The 19,606-nt window shown below is 42.4% G+C and overlaps 1 protein-coding gene across 1 annotated transcript; it reads left to right on the forward strand.

Annotated features, from left to right (window-relative positions):
* Nucleotides 1-1,494: 1,494 nt before the first annotated feature.
* Nucleotides 1,495-17,138, forward strand: LOC108798788 (cytochrome P450 2C5-like). The gene is made up of 9 exons (XM_018570571.1): nt 1,495-1,686; nt 4,160-4,322; nt 5,492-5,641; nt 6,442-6,602; nt 9,233-9,400; nt 9,829-9,970; nt 12,824-13,008; nt 15,312-15,453; nt 16,960-17,138. Exons 1-9 carry the CDS (start codon nt 1,510-1,512, stop codon nt 17,136-17,138), a joined length of 1,467 nt encoding a protein of 488 aa, XP_018426073.1. The 5' UTR covers nt 1,495-1,509.
* The last annotated feature ends 2,468 nt before the right edge of the window (nt 17,139-19,606 follow it).

Below are 19,606 nucleotides of genomic sequence, written 5' to 3' on the forward strand. Positions count from 1 at the left end.
AGAAAACACTTCTCATCTGCTCAACTGCTCATGACTAACTAGAATATTGCAACATAATATGCTATTATTTAGATCACATGTGTCAAACTCAAGGCCCAGGGGCCGAATCCGGTCCACCAGGCCATTTCCTAGACTTCTACTTTCAGATCTAGGTATTAAGTTATTACTAAAACCAGTGATAATGGAATGCAGAGGCAATTATGATAAAGATTAGATACATTTATATAGTCTTACAGGCCCTTTGAGGGCAACCATAATGTTGATGCGGCCCACAATTAAAGTGAGTTTGAAACCCCTGATTTAGATGATATACACCACTATACCAAATCTTGTATTCTTGTACAACATATCTTGTTTTTAAACCTTTTGTATACAATACATTTTTTACATACAAAGTTCTTTCTGAGAGCAATATCGTTTCTAAAAAGCCCCCCATCCAGATTTTTGATTATCTGGATATGGTCTGGTTACTTTGAAATTTGATGGTTTTATTATTATAATGTTAACATAAGGCAAACAGTTTTCTTTAACTCTTAGTGCCAATGGCTGCCAGCTGAACGATCCACTTGCTGTTGCATACTCAAAGTTATCAACAGTTTATCACAGTTTTTCACAAAGACTTGAGGGGCTGCTCATCCAAGGCTCTGGGGCTTCCACCACCAACATAAAAAACAAAAGAGAACAGAGCGCCACATCCGTGTGTAAAAACGTTTATTAAAATAAATAAAACAAGGGATAAATGTACTCACAAGCAAACGTTTTCATCACGCTTCAACAATAAACAAGAGGCCACACTGTCTGTTAACCCAACATGGTATCACCCCGACTATGTACCACGGCTGCCTCTGGTCACATCACCGCCCACCGGCCGCAGTAAGCCAAGATTGACACGTTTCTGGGGCAAGCCCCCTTCATCAGAATCATAGCTCGCTTTCCCTGAGAGTGGGGTATAAGACTGGAAACTGACCAATCAAATTCTCCATTATGACTTGTCTTGAAGTGATTGGCTCTAACGCAGCATTAGACGGCTGTATAATAGCAAATCCCAATATACGCATCGCGCGTGTGCGCCATGAGACAAACTATGACCACGCACAAGCTCATGCACAAGTGCTCGAGCACGATTCCAAGCGCATGGGCCAAGCCTGGTTTTCTGACAGTAACAAGGAGGCTCAAGGGGTGCAGGGTCAGGCTTGACTTTCACAGTAAAAGTCAAGACTTGAGTATAACTTTAGCTGCCAATAGCCAATCATATACTATGTTTGAGTTATCTGGGTTTGTAAAGTGTTTATTACCTGCAGAATAGCTTTTTTGTCCTGCAGAGGTTCCCAGGTTATACGAGTTCCTGAACACAGTAACAAATCCTTTGCCAGGTAAAATAACTCTCATATATTTATTTTAACTGTGTATGGAGCGGTCTGCCTGGAGTTCAGGTCAGTGTTTTGTTTAATGAGTCCATGACTTGATCATGCCGATTTTTTCCTTTCACATTCAGACTTTGCTGACACAATGAATGCCTCTGATCCAGTTACGTTGGTTCTATCCATCTTTATCTGTGTATTTTTGGCCATTGTCTTTTTTGGACGGAAAAGAACCCCCAACTTTCCTTCTGGACCCACACCCTTACCGCTCATTGGAAATATGCACATACTGGACATGAAGAAGCCATATAAATCATTTCATGAGGTAATACTGATATCTACATGTACATTTACCCATTTACTTTAATCCCTTCATGACTGAGCTTGTTTTCAGTTTCTGTTCGTAAATGACTGATGCACTTTTTACATTTTTGCTGTGTGATTCTTCCACGGCTGTAATATACTTTCTCACTAAATGTAACCACACATATTATATATTGTTTTTTAGAGGACAGATAGGGCTCTATAATTATATCAAACATGTGTACCTAACGCCTCACTTAGTTCAAATAAAATATTTTAAAAATGAGAAAGAAATGTAAAGAAAACACATTTTCACAAGTTTTTATTATTATTATTCTTTAGAAATGTTTATAATGACTATAATTTAAAAAATATATTTATATATCATTTTTATTTTCTTAATTTTTTTACACTTTATTTTTTTTATTACACTTATTTTTTTGTCAGTTTATATCAAGCAGTCACTATGACTATCTAACCCTATGATTACATTTTTAATTTTTGGTTATTATTAGGCTGCTCCAAACTTAGGAACAGCTAATAATAACCATAGAGACTGATCCTGACAGCATGTCAGAATCAGATCTCACTAAGGCCTGGTTCACACCTGCGTGTTTTACAGCACATTCCTACACGCTGTAAAACGCTCAACATGTGAAAACCAATGATTGCCTATGGGCATGGTTCCCACCTGGGCGTTTTACAGCGCGTGGGAACGCGCTGCAAAACACCCTACGCCCAAAGAAGTACAGGAGCTTCTTTGGGGCGTTTTGCCGCGCGTTGCCATTGGTATTCCCGAGTGTGGATCGGGGTTAACAAAGCGGTAACCCCGAGCAACACTCGGGAATACAGCGTACAGGTCTTACCTTGTCCGCGATCCCCGCTGTGTCTTCGCCGGTTGCTGTCTTCCGGGTTCCGTCCCTTGTGAGCGGCCGCGTCGCAGGGGGGCGGAGCCGGCGGGAAGTTTAAAAGTGAAACTAAAAAAAACAAACATTTTTTTTTAAAATAGAGAAAATAAAGAGGAAAAAAACTCATACCGCCAGTGAAACGCGTGTGTTTTACTGAACAAAAAAACCGCGAAAAAAAACAAGCTAAAAAAAACGCTCAGGTGTGGACCCAGCCTTAAGGTTTCTGATCGTGCCCAGACGACCAGAAGTGATACATTTCAGGCACAGAGATACATTATAACATTCCTGTTACTGAAATGTATCACACAGCTTCATAAACATGGGGCCAGTCTATAGAGCTGTCATAATGAATAGCAGATAGGTGACTCACTCTGCTACCTCTCTGCTATCTTTAGCTTTCAAATACCGGATCGCTATTTAGCTATTAATGAAAGAAAGAAGTTTTTACAAAAACTTAACTATTTTATTAATGATTGCCTCAACACTGCATTCATTAATGAATGGTAACCGCTGAGAATCAGCGGTTACCAGCATTACAGAGCAGCAAATAACTGGTCACGTACAGTATACATGGCCAGTCATTTAGGCGCTTCGTGGCGGGGCGTAAAGTGTACGTCTCCCGTCACGAAGGGGTTCATTAAATGTAACAAAATATGGAAATTCATTTTACCAACACCTACATAGCGAGTTTCTAGGTTCCTAAAAGGGTTTATAGCATTCCATGGTAGAAAGTGGTTAAAGTGGTTTCTTATTGCATATGTTTGCATCCAATGTATGATATTGCTTAAAATAAATAAATAGCTTGAAAAGTTGATAGACTATTGATGTCCCAAAAGCGCGAAAATAACATTGTTGATCAATGGTCTAATTTTGTTTAGTGAAAAATAAATATGTATTGTGAGGTTCAGGTCAGGATAGAAACCAAGTACTTCATTAAAAATGCCAGGTTTGTAATTATCTACCCAACGTGATTCTAAAGAATGATGTTCCTAGTGGCAGTAAATATGGATGAGCAACATAAGAATATCATACTTGGGATGATAGCAAAGGATACCTGGGGCACTCAGTAGAAGTCCTGGGGCATGTGCCCTGGTGCCAGGGTGTAGCACTTAACTGTAGATCCTCAAATCATCTCTGAGTTGGTGCTGACACTGTCCTTCCTTCTGGAGGGGGGCTACTTTTGTTCTCTATGGTCCTTGTGTGTGTTGTAAAGTAGCCAGCGCTCCAAGCTCGCTCCTGTGATGGATTACAATCTCATTACAAATGAGTAAACTAAGCATGAGATTGTAGTCCATCACAGGAGCGAACTTGGATCGGTGACTACTTTACAACACACACAGGGACCATGGGGAACACAAGTAGCCCCACCCCAGAAGGAAAGACAGTGTCAACACCAATTCAGAGATGATTTGAGGATCAAATTTGCTGCTAAATTCAGATTTGCCAAATTTTAAAACAGGATTTGCAGACCTCTCAGCTATTCAAACCCTGGCACATTCGCCCATATATAGTATTTTCAGCTTGATTTTTTTTTGAAAATGCTGCGTGGTTAAATATTAATACCACTGACATCTGGCCCAATTGCAGCTCGCTAAGAAGTATGGTCCAGTCTACAGTATCCAGATAGGAGAGGAAAAAATGGTGATCCTTTGTGGATATGAGACGGTAAAAGATGCTTTGGTAAATCACGCGGATGAGTTTTCCGGAAGGCCGATAATACCACTCTTCCATGACCTCTCTAAAGGACACGGTAATATGTTTTTCATTATGACATTTTCTGATGTTTTCTTGACTTCTACCAATCTTCTATCCTCTCTTTTTAGTCTGATAAATGTGAAATATTTATTCTTTTGCTGCCAGTAAGTGGTGAGAGTGATTCTATTACGCCATGGTTTTATCTGGTTACTGCTGTTTTGTGAATGCGGACCAGACAAGCAGGATGTCAAATGCACACAGCTGAATAGCTCAGAGGAAGCACACCCCCTCATCTCCTAGTAAAGACAGTGCCATTAGGATCTTCAGTTTAGGGGAGCAATCAGCCGGCCCAGAGCTAGTGCTGGGCTTTCTTACTAGACATGTCGGCAATTGATTGATGCAAAGTTAACGAAAAGTCCACTTTATTTTTAGTTTTCTGCTACTCCCTAACCCCTAAATAAAACCCCAAACAATAAATTACCCCAAATATCTGCTTACACTATTGATTCTAGAAAACAAATTCCTTACAGTCTTGATGCTAAAAAGCAATGGTTCTTCTTTTATGGCACACGTGTCAAACACAAGGCCCGTGAGCCGTATCCGGCCCACCAGGCCATTTCATGTGGCCCTCGCACCTCTACTACAGCTTTACATTTTTTAAATTAGGCCGGCATGGTAAACAGGCCCCAGGTTTTACAAGAAGGCTGCCAAGGTCCCCAGGAAGGTCCCAGCAGCCTTCCTGTAAATGGTGGTGCCCAGTTACAGTGCCAGAGGAAAATATCCTCATTCCTGTGGATCCACGACACCCACACCCGCAGAGACTGACCAGGACCCCTGGTGATCCCGCACAGCCCTCCTAAGACGCCACACAACCCAGCATAGACACCGCACAGCCACCTGAGATCCCGCACTGCCCACCATAGAACCTGCGGAGCCACCTGAGAGTCTGCACAGCCCACCATAGAACATGCAGAGCCACCTGAGAGTCCGCACAGCTCATCGTACACCCCACATAGCCCACTACAGCCCGCAACCAGTCCTCTGACGGCAATCAGAATGCTGATACGGCCCGTGATAAAATTGAGTTTGACACCCCTGCTTTATGGGATTGCCACACAGGAAGTTAGCTGCTATTGGAGACAATCACTTTAGGCCACTTAGGATTTACAACAACCTCTATACTTTGTTGGTGGACTTACAAAGTTTAATCTTTCTACCCCTCAGGAGTGATTTTTGCCCACAATGAAAACTGGAAAGTGATGAGAAGATTTACTCTTTCAACACTACGAGATTTCGGGATGGGGAAGAAAACGATCGAAGACAGGATTCTGGAAGAATGTGACTGTTTGGTGAAAAAGATCAAATCATTCAAAGGTCTCAAAGTTGGAATTCTTGGGTGACATTCATAAATAAATGCCATATTTCAAAAAAGATGATACAGGGATAAGTGGGAATCATAAATTAATTTCTAACAATGTCATGTTACATGCTCATTGGAGGACTTTTTTTTTTAAATTAAAAAAAGTATTCACTTTTCTATTTTCACTTTAAGAGTGCGATCCATGGTGTCTTCCCTCTTCTTGTGCTGAGCTAGGCTGGTTCGTTCTTCCTTAAACCTCAAACGCCCCAAAAGTTGCTTTTTAAGGTCTCATGGAATTCTGGGGGAGGGAATTCTTTAGTATTCCCTGAGAACAAAATGTATTCATCACCTTAATACCATATAACAAAGCCTTTTTGTTTCTGATGTTCCAGTGGTGTTGTTGAGTAGTTTAGAGGCTACCTCAGCTGCTTGGTCTTTGTCATCACAATAGCAGAAAGGCTCTAATTTTTTGGTGGACTTCCAAAACCAAGCTACACCTACACTTCTTAGCTTGCATCGGGTCACATTGTGTTCTGAGCACAGGCTGTATTATTCCAAAGACAGTAGAGCAGCTCTTCAAGAGATGGTGCTCTGCCATCTTCTAATTGGCTGGATTTCTGAGTAGGGGGTAGTTAAGCTCAGCAGCGGAGGAAAGGAACACCTGTAATCTGGTCCGCCTGAAAGTGTAACACTTCTTTAAGAGCGATGACTAATGGGGAAATCCTGTTTCTCAAAATGTTAAACCACATACAGTATACATGCTATGGAGCTTTACTTCCAAAAAATATCAGCTGTCTTTCTCCTTTTATTGTAGGAGAACCTTTTGATAACAGAATGATCATAAATGCTGCAGTAGGCAACATAATCGTTTCCATATTGCTGAGCCATCGATTTGATTATGAAGATCCGACAATGCTGAAGCTTTTGAAAATAGTTAACGAGAATACCGAAATCCTTGGCAGCCCAACAGCAATGGTAAGCAACTAAAGGACACCATTGATGTAGACAATTCTGGGTAGACATGCAGATGCGACCACTTCGGTTTAAGCAGTTTTAACATTAGGATAGGGCAGGCCATCATTATGACCCAACCAGGGCTCTATTGCATCACACCAAACAGTCAGTCTACCACTGTAAACATGCTTACAAGAGGACAGAGTACAGGGGTGACCTTCTTCCTAACTAAAATGATGATAAAGTAGGAAAGCCTGGATTTCACCATTTATCTCCCCTTCCCACTGGAGCAGCCCCCTTTTTTTACTAACATTTTTTCAGGTGGTCCTCTTTATCCTCTGCTCCCTTCAGCAGTGGACAGATCCTATATGCTGTGGAGGGCTGTGCCATGTAACCATGTAAAGCCACTCTCTACCAAATGTATTGTTCCAACATATTCCAACAATGCACACCAGTGGTTGCACGTTATAAGCACCATGATTCTTGCCCACTGGTTTGGATGGGCCCTTACTGATGTAGCACCACCATTTCCACTCAATTCTGAGCATGAAGAAATTTGCACCAGTCACTTCCTGAAAGGGTCAACAAGATTCATTAGATCTGAAACACCCTTGGGGGAGAGAGGGATTAGAGCACAGGATACCTGAAAAGAACAAATTTAAACTCTACTTACAGCCATACAGAAAAAAAGGAACATTAATGCAGGCCGGTACCCTGTATTCTTCAGAGTACCATAGCACATGAACAGTTGTAGCACACAACCCTCTGGATGAGCCACCAGACCTCCTGCAGTGTTCAAGCATTCACCTTGCTCTTCAAAACACTATCCCTCAGACAAAGTGTTTCCTGGTGCTCAAATCCAGACACCAGCTTTACTCCTTCTGGGAAATCTCTACAACAAGCCACTGAAAGTTTATAGGACCTAAGTTCAGGCCTAGGTTTTTTCTGTAAACATGTGTCTTCCCTTGGCACCAGGCTTTGGAGGTCAAAGAGACTCAGTGGTACACATTCTCCCCAGAATGTTTAAATAATCACGGTTCCCCTTGATTATTCAAACATTCCTCAGCATGCACCACTGCGCCTGTTTAACCGGGGAGATATAAACATACATAACTCAGGCTATTAAAGGAGAGTTAAAACACTCATCGCCTTCATTCAAGCGGACCTGTGATACTGATGCTGTCACACGTTGGCTCTATTGATGGGGAAGTCAGCGAACACACACACCCGATCAATGACTTCCTGATCATCTCCCTGCAGAGAGTGGTGACTGTCAGTCACCTCTCCCTGCAGGGATTCCCTCCCTCCCCTTTCCGTTTGTTCGCTATTGACTGGAAGAACGGACAGGGGAGGGGGTGGGCAGAGCCAGCTGTCAATCAGCCAGAGGGGTGGATCTCGACAGTATTGTCAGGATCCATCCCGGCTGCGGTGCTCTCAGCATATAGCCGACAATAGCCGACTATATGCTGAGCTTTGGGTCACAGGAGGATATTAGTATATGTACCCCATAGTTCTCCTTTACAACTTCCCACACTGTTGTAGGGACACTCCTCAGCGAAAGATGGAAGTAAACATTAACATTAACTTAGCGGTGGAAACCTTTAGAGGAAGAACTTTCAACTCAGACCTAGGCTGACTACAGCCCAGCCGCACTAAATTTGCAATATGGACTCTCCTGCTTAGGGAAGGGTCCCTACACCGAGTTTCCAAAGTTTTTTTATTTAACCTTAAAGATGACTTTATTACAGATTGATTGAAATACATTGGCATGGCTATGAACTTGTGTTTGATAGGGCTGCATCAAATGCTGATAACATGAATTGGGATTAAGAATTAGGTCATGCTATCAGAATTTGCTGCACCCCTGTAGTACACCAAGCCAATTATGGGGTTCATTTATAAATGTATGCCCGGTGGATGCTATTTGCATGGCACTATCATCCCTAGTTGGGAAATTCCTATACGACTAGTAAAATCTGTATGTGTCCCAATCAATTTTAATTGCTCTGTGATAACACCTTTCTAGTCTATACCAGTTTTACTTTAAAAAAAATCAATTCTATACAGCATCTCCCAATTCTTGTGAAATTATTATTCCTAATTATATCAGTCAAGCCCTGTAAGCAAATGGCCAATGTCCGGTCTTGCAGGGGCTGTGCTATTTTAAAATCCTGCTAATCCTCAGCTTGAGTTGACAAATTTGTGTGTAATCGATATCATACAGAACAGGAAGTAACAGGAACCCCCCCGAACGCACACTTCCTGTCTTTGTGACAAGAGTCAGAACCATCAGACAGAACAGGAAATGAGGGGAAAGCTCACCAATGGGGAAAAAGGCAGAAATAAAAAGGCATTTTCTAGTACAATGAGGAAGGTTTGGATCCTCTACCAGATTTTATTGCTGCTCGAGTGGGAGGTCTCTCCGCACTCCCTGCCTCCAGGTCAGACAGAACAGACAGTGAAGAGAAATCTTCCCAATGAGACACAGACAAGACAACGTAAAAAGCAAAAAAAGTAAATGAAATATAATTGTATCTTTTTATTTTAAGTACATTTCTTTATTTTATATAAAAGATATATTTTTTAATATAGAGTAAGTGTATAGTATGTGATTGTTTAAAAGTTGTTGTTTTTTATTTTTTGGGGGGCAGCTGTATAATGCATTTCCATCGCTGATCCGCTGGTTGCCTGGAACACACAAAACAGCGTTGAAAAATATGAATGAAATGCATAGATTTGTTAGGGAGACCTTTACCAGCCAAAGGAAAGAGTTGGATGTCAATGACCAGAGGAACCTATGGTTTTCGGCTGACAGTTCAGTCTTTAAACACTTTAACAACAGCTTATCTTGAACATTTAACGAATTCTGCTGTTTTGCTGATACTCGCTCCATGGCTCCGAGCGCCAACAATCATCCCACGTTCAAAGGCTGTTACATCGCGTTGTTTCCCCGTATCTTCAGAAACAAATCACTTCTACTGTCGTGGTAACCAACCTGCTTCCCTATTTATAATGGTCTGGCCCTCTAGCAACTTCAGCGTGAAATTATAGCTAATTTGCCTACAAACGTCAGGTGTTCATAATAATCTGGCTACTCAGTGTATATACTGTATATACATATTGCTGGATTGGCTAGGATTGGAATGACCCCATTTCTTTTCTTTAAATATGTTTATAGGAATAACAATAGTCACATAGCCCGTATCTGACCACTAACTCACAAACTTTGCACACCTTACTTTTTCAGGAGAATCCAAATCATGAGTTATTTTTCACTAATGAAAACCTGACAGCGCTTGTAACTGACCTCTTTGCTGCTGGGATGGAGACCACATCGACCACCCTTCGCTGGGGAATTCTACTGATGGTTACTTACCCAGACATCCAAAGTAAGATAGAAGAATAACTTTTCTAAGCTCTCTAAGTTCTTCTCAATGAATAGAAGAACAACTGTGTTGTTGATATAACATCTGTCTGGAAATATTTTTGATGACCAATTCATATTTTCCATTTTTGGGACATATACTTACGGTTATATCCACTAGAGAGTGCAGCCCCCTGTATGTCAGACAATGGAGTTGGCCTCCTTACCAAAACTGAGAAATTAATTGAAGAATGAACCAATAAGAGAGAACATCATTTTGATTATGTTTTGTCAAAGTCTTTCAGTAACTTAGCAGTCTGTCTTTGAGAAGCCATTGAAGGGTCATAGGCATCTAATTAGTTAGGAATCTTGAAGTGTTTTAAACCTTTGCAGTAAAATAATTTGCAAAGGTAATCCAGCGCATAGGCAGTCAGACTGACTTCAGATAGACTTGTGTAGCCACCTTGCCTTAAGTGGGGTGCCTGCCTAAATTTAGTTCTGCTGGACAGCATCCAGTCTATGCTGATTTGATAGTCTGTGATCATTTGGTTTCTCCTAAGCTCTCTGTTTTTGTATGTAACTGCCTGCTGCTGGGTGTGACCTTGCAATAGAGCCGGACATCCAATAGTGGTGCTTTATGAATAGGTGTGTCTTCCTAGCCAATCACTAGGAGGTTCATGGCCAGTGGTGCATGCTGCAGGAGGACGTAAATATTCTGGACTGAGCTTGAGATACTTTTTCTTCCCTCCTGGGCCTCCTGCCTGGGGAAGGGTGCGTAAAGTGATTTGCTGTCAGACCAGGCCTAAAGCCAGCAGGTGGCCAGGTATGAACCCAGTTGAGGTCTGAATCTGTTCCTGGGATGGAGAACTTCATCTGTTGGAGGTGCCAGAGAAGCCAAAATTGGGCTTGGACCTTGCATGAAGTCTGGTGTCTCGCCTAGGGAATTCTGTGCTACGTCTACTGACCAGCAAAGGTTCTACAGAACACAGTGTTACTGCAATCAGTTTAAAGGCCTTCTGTGAAGCCAGGAATTGATCAGCGATTCCGGAGTTCTGTACTGTCCTTGATGTGTGTATCCCTTTACCCTTTCTCTCATTAGTTTGCTTATGGAATAAAACCTTTGCAAAACCCTTACAGAGAGTGGCGTCCAACTTTACATTCACATTCCGCCAACAGCTAAGAACTCATCCCTGAGGTGAAGTATCAGTCCATCTTGCCTTTGAAATCCCCCACATGCTCCTAGGGGTCAGGGGGTGCTACACTTGCATCTAGGGTATAATTAAAACCCCCCACTAATTTACCCTACCCAGGATCAACGTATCCCCTTTAACTGATCCATCCCTCCATCTCTGCATTAACCAGTAACAGAAAGGGTTGTTTCCTATTGACGCATTGATTTGGAGCATGAAGAACTAAATCTGTGCATATAAGATCCAATTATGGAGGTGAGATACAAAGTGTATGGAGACCTTCTGACAATAGAGAACTGGAAATCCAATGAGTTTGGATTTCACCAATGTTGAGATACTGTATGTTGAGACATTGAGCACTGATGTAGAGTTTCTTATGGACACTGAAGGTTTAACAAACGCCTAAACTACCCCAGGTGTTACAGAAGGAAGAGGCTACAACTTGTTTTTCATGGTGGACAGATTATTTTTATTGTTTCTATTCAATATAGTGGACTTTTTTTTGCTTCTTAAGAGTAATACGTGGCAAGTAAAGGCAATTTATATATATTACGCAGTAAGCAAAACAGAGAGAAGCTTACGCAATGCAGCATATTTACATAGCCTGTTGGATAATTCGACCACATACAGTACAGCGCTCGGACTTTAGTCGAGTGGTGGTCACGTGGACAGAAACATGGATGCTCCGTTTACGTGATTGCACCATCGAAGAACAATGTGCCATAGTGTGCCATCAGATTTTAGCTCAGTATGGTCATAGCACCATGAATCAACAAAAGGTTTATGAGTGGGTAGAAAGGTTTAAAGCGAGAAGAACAGGTGTAACCTTAGAAGCTCATTCTGGTTGTCCATCAACATCGGGCACACAAGACCACAACAACAGAGCAGATGCCTTGATTAGAGAAGACTGATGGATAACAGTGTCTCAATTGGCTGCACATTTGGATATCAGATATGGATCCGCATTTGCCATAGTTCATGATGACTTGGGATACAGGAAAGTCTGTTCACAATGGATTCCCAAACAGCTTACTGCTCTGTACAAGCAACAGCGTGTGGAGGTTGCAACCCAGTTCTTATGACTTATGAAGAAGATCAGAGTATTCTGGAAGGAACTGTCACTGGACACTGCACACCTGGCTTCTGCAGCAGCCAAAAAGCTTCTTCTCTGCAAGAATACAGAAGCTAGTTGAAGGATACAACAAGTGCATCATCTTTCATGAGGACTATGTGGAAAAGTGATATGTTCAAGTGCTCACAGTTACGTCTATTAAAGCCTTTAAATGTATTTTACCTTTACTTGTTGATTCTCCCCTCGTATAAACCTGACTGTTTGATTTATATAAGAAAGGAGCTGAGTCGACACCTGGCCAATATATATAATCTTGCCTGGATAGTAAAAATGAACCGTGCTTTGCAGTATGCATGCACGGCAGTATATGTTTTTTTTGTAAATAAAAATTCAATACAAAACAATGTAAATATAAAATTGGCCAAAAACTATTTCCCTTTAACCATTTACTCTTCTGTCAATGTCTGTAGTTACCCTGTGAGTATTTAATAGATGAACTAATATTTAGAATCCTTCCACAGAGTAAATAACGCATTTAATGAAATATAATATTTTGTTTCTACATCTGACTTGACTGTACAACATTTTTTTTTCCTTTTTTGTCTTTTTGTTTTAGGAAAAGTTCAGAATGAGATTGAAAAAGTGATTGGATCATCAGCACCACATACGGGTCACCGGAAGAACATGCCGTACACAGACGCTGTTATTCACGAAATTCAACGATTCGGAAACATTGTTCCGACCAACCTCTCACATTCTACTACTCAAGATGTCCACTTCAGGGGTTTCTTTCTTCCAAAAGTAAGTAGCAGGTTGTCACTGTGCCTCCTTAAGTCATGCTTCAGAGGAGATGGAATGGAGATCCTGCCAGCTTTGGGCCAGGTTCTGTGGAGCTGTAGATGACCATCAGTAGAATACTGTATGTAGTTTGGAACTTGGAGTATTATATGAAGATGAGCAAAGTGACACTAAACTCGGGAGTTAAATCTTAAAAATGCATTCAAATGCTTTAACTGTTAACAAAAATGTCTCTTATATGTGTATCACTCGGCTGCAGATCCTCAAATCATCTCTGAATTGGTGCTGACACTGTCCTTCCTTCTGGAGGGTCACTTATTTTGTTCTCCATGGTCCCTGTGTGTGTGTGTGTGTTGTAAAGTAGTCACCGCTCCAAGCTCGCTCCCGAGATGGACTAAAGTCTTACATTTAATTTAGTAATTTGTATTGAGATTGTAGTCCACCACGGGAGTGAGCTTGGAGTGGTGACTACTTTACAACACACACAGGGACCATGGGGAACAAAAGTAGCCCCCCTCCAGAAGGAAGGACAGTGTCAGCACCAATTCAGAGATGATTGGAGGATCTACTGCCGAGTGATACACAAATAAGATACATTTATGTTAATAGTTAAAGTACTTGGATATATTTTTAAGGGTTAACTCCTGAGTTTAGTGTCACTTTAAATGGTGGACAACTCACTGTTGTGGGCAGCGTACATGTTACTTATGGCAGCGGAGTTAGTGAGGTTTGAGGCAAGATTTGAGCCTCCTGTACCAAGAAATTGCCCGTGAGGTTGCCCATATGGTGTCTAGCAATACTGAAAAAATTGCATGCTGGAGAAGCCAACATTTTATATAGGCATACATCTTGAATACTCTGCAAGAAAGAGACAAGACCAGCACAAATGGTGATACATTTAAACACAATTATCTCCACACTATTCTTCCTTTATAACAGGTATTTACAGGAGGTATGTGGTCACCTTGTATAAATACATAAAAGGATTCATGTAGTAGACTTGGCACCAAGTTGCTCACTTTAGGTTTCATGAGTCCACTTATACAGTATGCATTAATGCATCAAACAATTGTTCTGAAGAAACCATGGGATCAAACAACCAAAACACATTAACAGAATAACCTTTTTTATTGAACTACTTTGTACTCCTTCTCTTCTCTATCTACACCTCCTCCCTTGGTCAGTTAATAACCTCACATGGCTTCCAATACCATCTCTATGCCGATGACACTCAAATCTATCTTTCTACTCCACAACTCACCCCCTCAGTGTCCTCTCGTGTCACTAATCTACTAACTGACATATCCGTCTGGATGTCGCAACACTTCTTAAAACTCAACCTATCAAAAACGGAGCTCATGATATTTCCTCCCCCCCTGTACACCTTCCCCCAACATTTCCCTTGAGATTGTTAACACAACTATCCAGCCCTCCCCCCATGCCAAGGTGCTAGGTGTCATCCTTGACTCGGACCTCACCTTTCTTCCCCACATCCAATCACTATCCTAATCCTGCCGCCTTCACCTTCGTAACATGTCCAAAATACGCCCCTTCCTCACCAATGAAACCGCAAAATCACTCATCCACTCCCTTGTTATCTCTCGTCTTGACTATTGCAACTCCCTCCTCATTGGCCTTCCACTACACAGGCTCCTCCCTCCTTCAGTCTATCATGAATGCAGCTGCTAGACTCATTCACCTAACCAACCGCTCTGCAACTCTGTGTCTGCATCCCCCCTCTGCCAATCCCTACACTGGCTTCCAATAGCCCAAAGGATAAAATTCAAAATATTCACAACCACTTACAAAGCCGTCCACAACTCTGCCCCCGGCTATATCTCAAACCTTGTCTCAAAGCATCACCCTAATCGTCCGCTCCGCTCTTCAAAAGACCTTCTGCTTTCCAGCTACCTCATCAATTCCTCCCATGCTCACCTCCAGGACTTCACTAGAGCCTCTCCAATCCTTTGGAACTCTCCACCCCAACCAGCCCATCTATCTCCCACTCTGACTGCCTTAAGGCGATCCCTTAGCCTATCCCACCTCAACCTAACCACTGAACTATTACTTTCTCAAACAATTCATCCCCACACAGCTACCTCCTCATGTATCACTTCCCCCTCCCTCTCTTTAGATTGTAAGCCCTCACGGGCAGGGCCCTCCTTACCATCTTGTCTTGAATTGTGTTGTAATTGCAACATCTTCCTTATATTGTAAAGCGCTGCGCAAACTGTTGGTGCTATATAAGTCCTGTATAATAATAATAATACAGTATTGTCACTAATTACATGTTAATATTTTTTCAGGGGACACATGTAATTCCATTGCTGACCTCCGTGCTGTTCGATGAGGCCCACTTTAAAAGACCAAAGGAGTTTTATCCGGAACATTTTCTGGACGCTAGTGGAAATTTTGTGAAGAATGAAGCCTTCATCCCATTTTCAGCTGGTGAGTTAAAGATAAAGCTGAATTGGTTTTTATTTTGACTACTTTTCCCCCACCCAATCAACATGCTAATAAAATGTTACTGTTGTCATTGCAAACCTTATTTTGGACTAATTTCATCACTGGGGCTCGGTGGAAGATCATAGCTGGAAAGAGGGGCTGGCATGCTACTGTACAGAGCTGCAAATATCAAATGACCTTTATCAGTGGGGGTCAGTCTGGAGGAGTGGGCGTTCATAGGGGGGCTGCTTTTGCATACAGACTGCCGTAGGTAAAGTTCACATTTGACGCTGAGCCTCCATAACTGAAAGAACTGGAATCCAAAAACTTCAGTACGCAGAAGTTGTGATGGTTTTACATTCACTCTAAAGTGCAACTAATGCAACTATAGGAATCGGATGAGCTGTTTTTATCAAGGTCTGTATTCCCGTTAGGGAGATTCACCCCGTCTATTGGTCCTGGTGACCGTTACCATTGAAAGTGAAAGGAAATGCCAAATTTCGTTTTTCCACTAGAACAGTAATAGATGAGACATTTCTAAAGGGGGACACTAGTTCTGATGACTCTGCTGACCACCAGGGATTTCCTCTCTTTGGAGGGGTTTCCTCAAACTTCCCATTGTGACTATCAGACAAAAAAATTCCCCAATGGTGACAGGGGTAATGACGCTCCCTGCCTCTATACCAAACCATCCAACTATGCAGCAAACCCTACCACTCCCATTACCAGAAGTGGTCGGAGGTTTGGCTGAAGTCGGGCTGGCTTGTTGTACTAATACGGGTACATAATTTCACTCTATATGTCCTTCTGTCCCATTACATAATATATAATTTGACATAATAGATAATACATAATATAGTTCCCCCAGAACTATGACAACCTTGAATGCAGCATTGAAGAGGAGGAGGACGGGTATGGGAAGAGAGGCCGGCGATGGTAAAGAGGCCGCCCCTGGCAGTCTGGCCTTCCTCTCCGACCCGTCCAGCTCCACCATTAAATGGGAGAAGAGGCTAGTCTCTTGAGGTGGTTGAGGATGGTAAAGGGAGGAACTGATCAGAGAGGAGGTGAGGGGAATGCCTGATCAGGGAGATGGTGGGGGAGGATGGAAGTGGGTGGTACTGATTAGAGGGGAGATGGGAGAGAGGGATACTAATCAGAGGAGTGCTAACAGTCCATGGGGTAGGGGGGCGCAATACTTGCCTACTCCGGGTGCTAACAACCAAAGCTACGCCACTGAATGCAGGTCACACTCATAAAAAGATATTTCCGTAATGACATCTCTCTGTCTGTTCCTCAGTGTCGGTCTGGATTGCTTTTCTATATTCTTTTAAACAGTGTATCACCTGCCGCCATCAAGGATATTCAAACTCGCTTCAGAGTAATGTCATCTATATGAGGTTTATGTGGCCACTGACCTCCTCAGTGAACCCTGATATCCTTATTATTTCTAGCAGTGGGTATATAAGTCCAGTTCTAATAATCTGATAATATATCTTCTACATCTTCTAGGTAAAAGAAGCTGTGCCGGCGAGACGTTGGCCAAAATGGAACTGTTTTTGTTCTTTGTGAGCCTTCTACAGAACTTCACCTTCCAGGCTCCTCCAGAGGTTATGTTGAACCTTAAATCAGCAGTTGGGCTCACACGGGGTCCTATGAGTCATAAAGTTTGTGCTGTGTCCCGTGTATAATACTGGATCATGACAATGTGATACAACTTTTTATTAACCTGGCTCATTATACAGAGACTTCACAAATAAATTGTGGAATCAATGAAGATCAACCACCATAAGAAGGTCGACCTCAATACTTCTAACTAGTCTGTGCACAATTAGGTGTATCTACGAAATTCCTAAATATACAACTTAAACACAAGAAAAAAATAAAACATAAAATAATATTTTAAAAAAATCTGTTTAAGGACCCGGTAGGCCTTTTTTATTTAAACAAAAGTTCACACATCCACATCAGATACCCATTCAGGGGGTGTTCAGTCCAGCATCCATGCACTGCTTGCAAAACAACACAAGTATAACCTCCTGGCTTCCACTTTCAACATGAGCACTTCTGACCCAACAGTCCACTCTGTAGTGCTGTCCTGCACTTGTACTGGCCCCTCAGGCTCTTGGCTCTCCCAGCCCCACCAGTTCTCCCTGGCTGTCTTTGTGTGCCTCCAGCGTCCACACCTTCTGACTCGACTTTGACTTCAGGGGGAGTCCTCCTGACTCCTGAACACCGCCTGTTCCTATTTCCCAGCAGGAGCTAATTCCCATAGCCAGCATCCTTTTCCTAAGGGTTGTGCACATCTGTGCAATCATTGGGTTCTGGTCACTGCTAAACCCTGGACCCAGGACTGGAGCTTTCTTCCCTCCTAAATCACTTTAAACCCTCCCGCTTCCAGAATCCCAAGCAGAATACAGAACATCCATAAAGGACTTAAAAGCCAGCTCTTTCCCTGAAAAAAACTTTGCTTCCTGACACTTCTTAGCCCCTCTGGCTAATCATAACAACAAATTCCATTGTGGGATTGCCACACCATACCACACTATGGAGACATTGACATTGTCACCCTAGGAGAGGAAGCATGTTAGGTCTACAGAACATCTAATTTCTTATATTGTAAGGGGGAGGTTTTTTGCAGTCCACAACGAGAACTGGGCAGTGCTCAAAATACTACTAACTGATAGCAATGCAGCAAAGGCAGAGTGTACAGGAAGCTATAAGCTCAATGGACTTCTGGCAGGATCAAAAGGTGTCGCTTTACACTAACGAAACAGGTCTAATTAAATGGTAATCCGCAACACACACCGCTCAAATTCCAGATTTGGCTTGGACAGGGCCGCCGTCAGGGGGGTACGGCCGATACCATTGTCATGGGCCCGGGCCACTAGGGGGGCCCGTAGCTCCAAGCCATAATTTTTCGTATTGAATTATATTAAAAGTTAAATTTGCCTGGTCCCGGGCCCCCCCGCGCTATTGGTATCTTCCCCTGAGCTTAGTGCCTACAGGGGGCTGAGCTTAGTTTGCCCGGGCAGAAGCGCGGAGGAAGAAGCCGACGAGCATGTCTGCTGCTGCTGCCGCCTGCCGAGTCCGACTGCCTGGATGGGAAAGGTAAGTGTTTCCCCCTGGTTCCATTCCAGAATTTCCAGATATACAGGTGAAACTCGAAAAATTAGAATATCGTGCAAAAGTTCATTTATTTCACTAATGCAACGCAGCCGTCTACCAGGAGATTTTGGAGCACTTCATGCTTTCTTCCGCAGACGAGCTCTATGGGGATGCTGACTTCATTTTCCAGCAGGACTTGGCACCTGCCCACACTGCCAAAAATTTTCTGAGATTGTGGATCTGGGTTTTAATGTGCTGTAAGCCATAATCATCATAATTATGACAAATCACGGCTTGAACTATCTTGCTTTGCATGTAATGAGTCTATCTACAGGTGAAACTCGAGTAATTCGAGTTTCACCTGTACTGCCAATCCTAAAACCTGGAGCACTCTCTGTTATGTATTTTTCAACACCCATCCTCTCTATTTCTGCATCATACCCGGCCTCTCAATTCCAGCATCAAACCCGTCCTCTCTATTTCAGCATCAAACCCGTCCTCTCTATTCCTGCATCATACCCGTCATCTCTATTCCTGCATCATACCCGTCCTCTCTATTCCTGCATCATACCCATCCTCTTTATTCCAGCATCAAACCCGTCCTCTCTATTTCTGATTTGCTGTATTCCTCTATAGCTGGCGTTATTCTGCATTGCAATGCTGTATAATGTACTATATTGCACACCACACTTTTTCTTTTACTTTCACCACTCCAAGCTTGCTCCTGTGGACTACAATCTCAGTACAAACTAGCAGTCCATCACTGGAGCCTTTTTTTTCTAATCCGATTAATCAAACTTAATAATCGGCTAACTAATCGATTTACTTGGATTGTGATTGCGTCCCGGGTGTAGGCAAACAAGTATGCTGCCCATACCAACCAAGTTCAGAAATAACCGCACTCTAAGGGTCTTCACTGCAGATAAAAAAAGCTTTATTTATAGAGCAACTAGATACAATTCGTTCCCAGGCATGCTCAACCTCTAACTTATTTCACCATATTGGCTTACTCATAGAGAATCTCTATGAGTAAGACATAATGGTGAAACAC

This window comes from Nanorana parkeri, unplaced genomic scaffold, assembly GCF_000935625.1.
Source record: "Nanorana parkeri isolate BGI_ZX_2015 unplaced genomic scaffold, ASM93562v1 scaffold1561, whole genome shotgun sequence".
NCBI lineage: Eukaryota > Metazoa > Chordata > Amphibia > Anura > Dicroglossidae > Nanorana > Nanorana parkeri.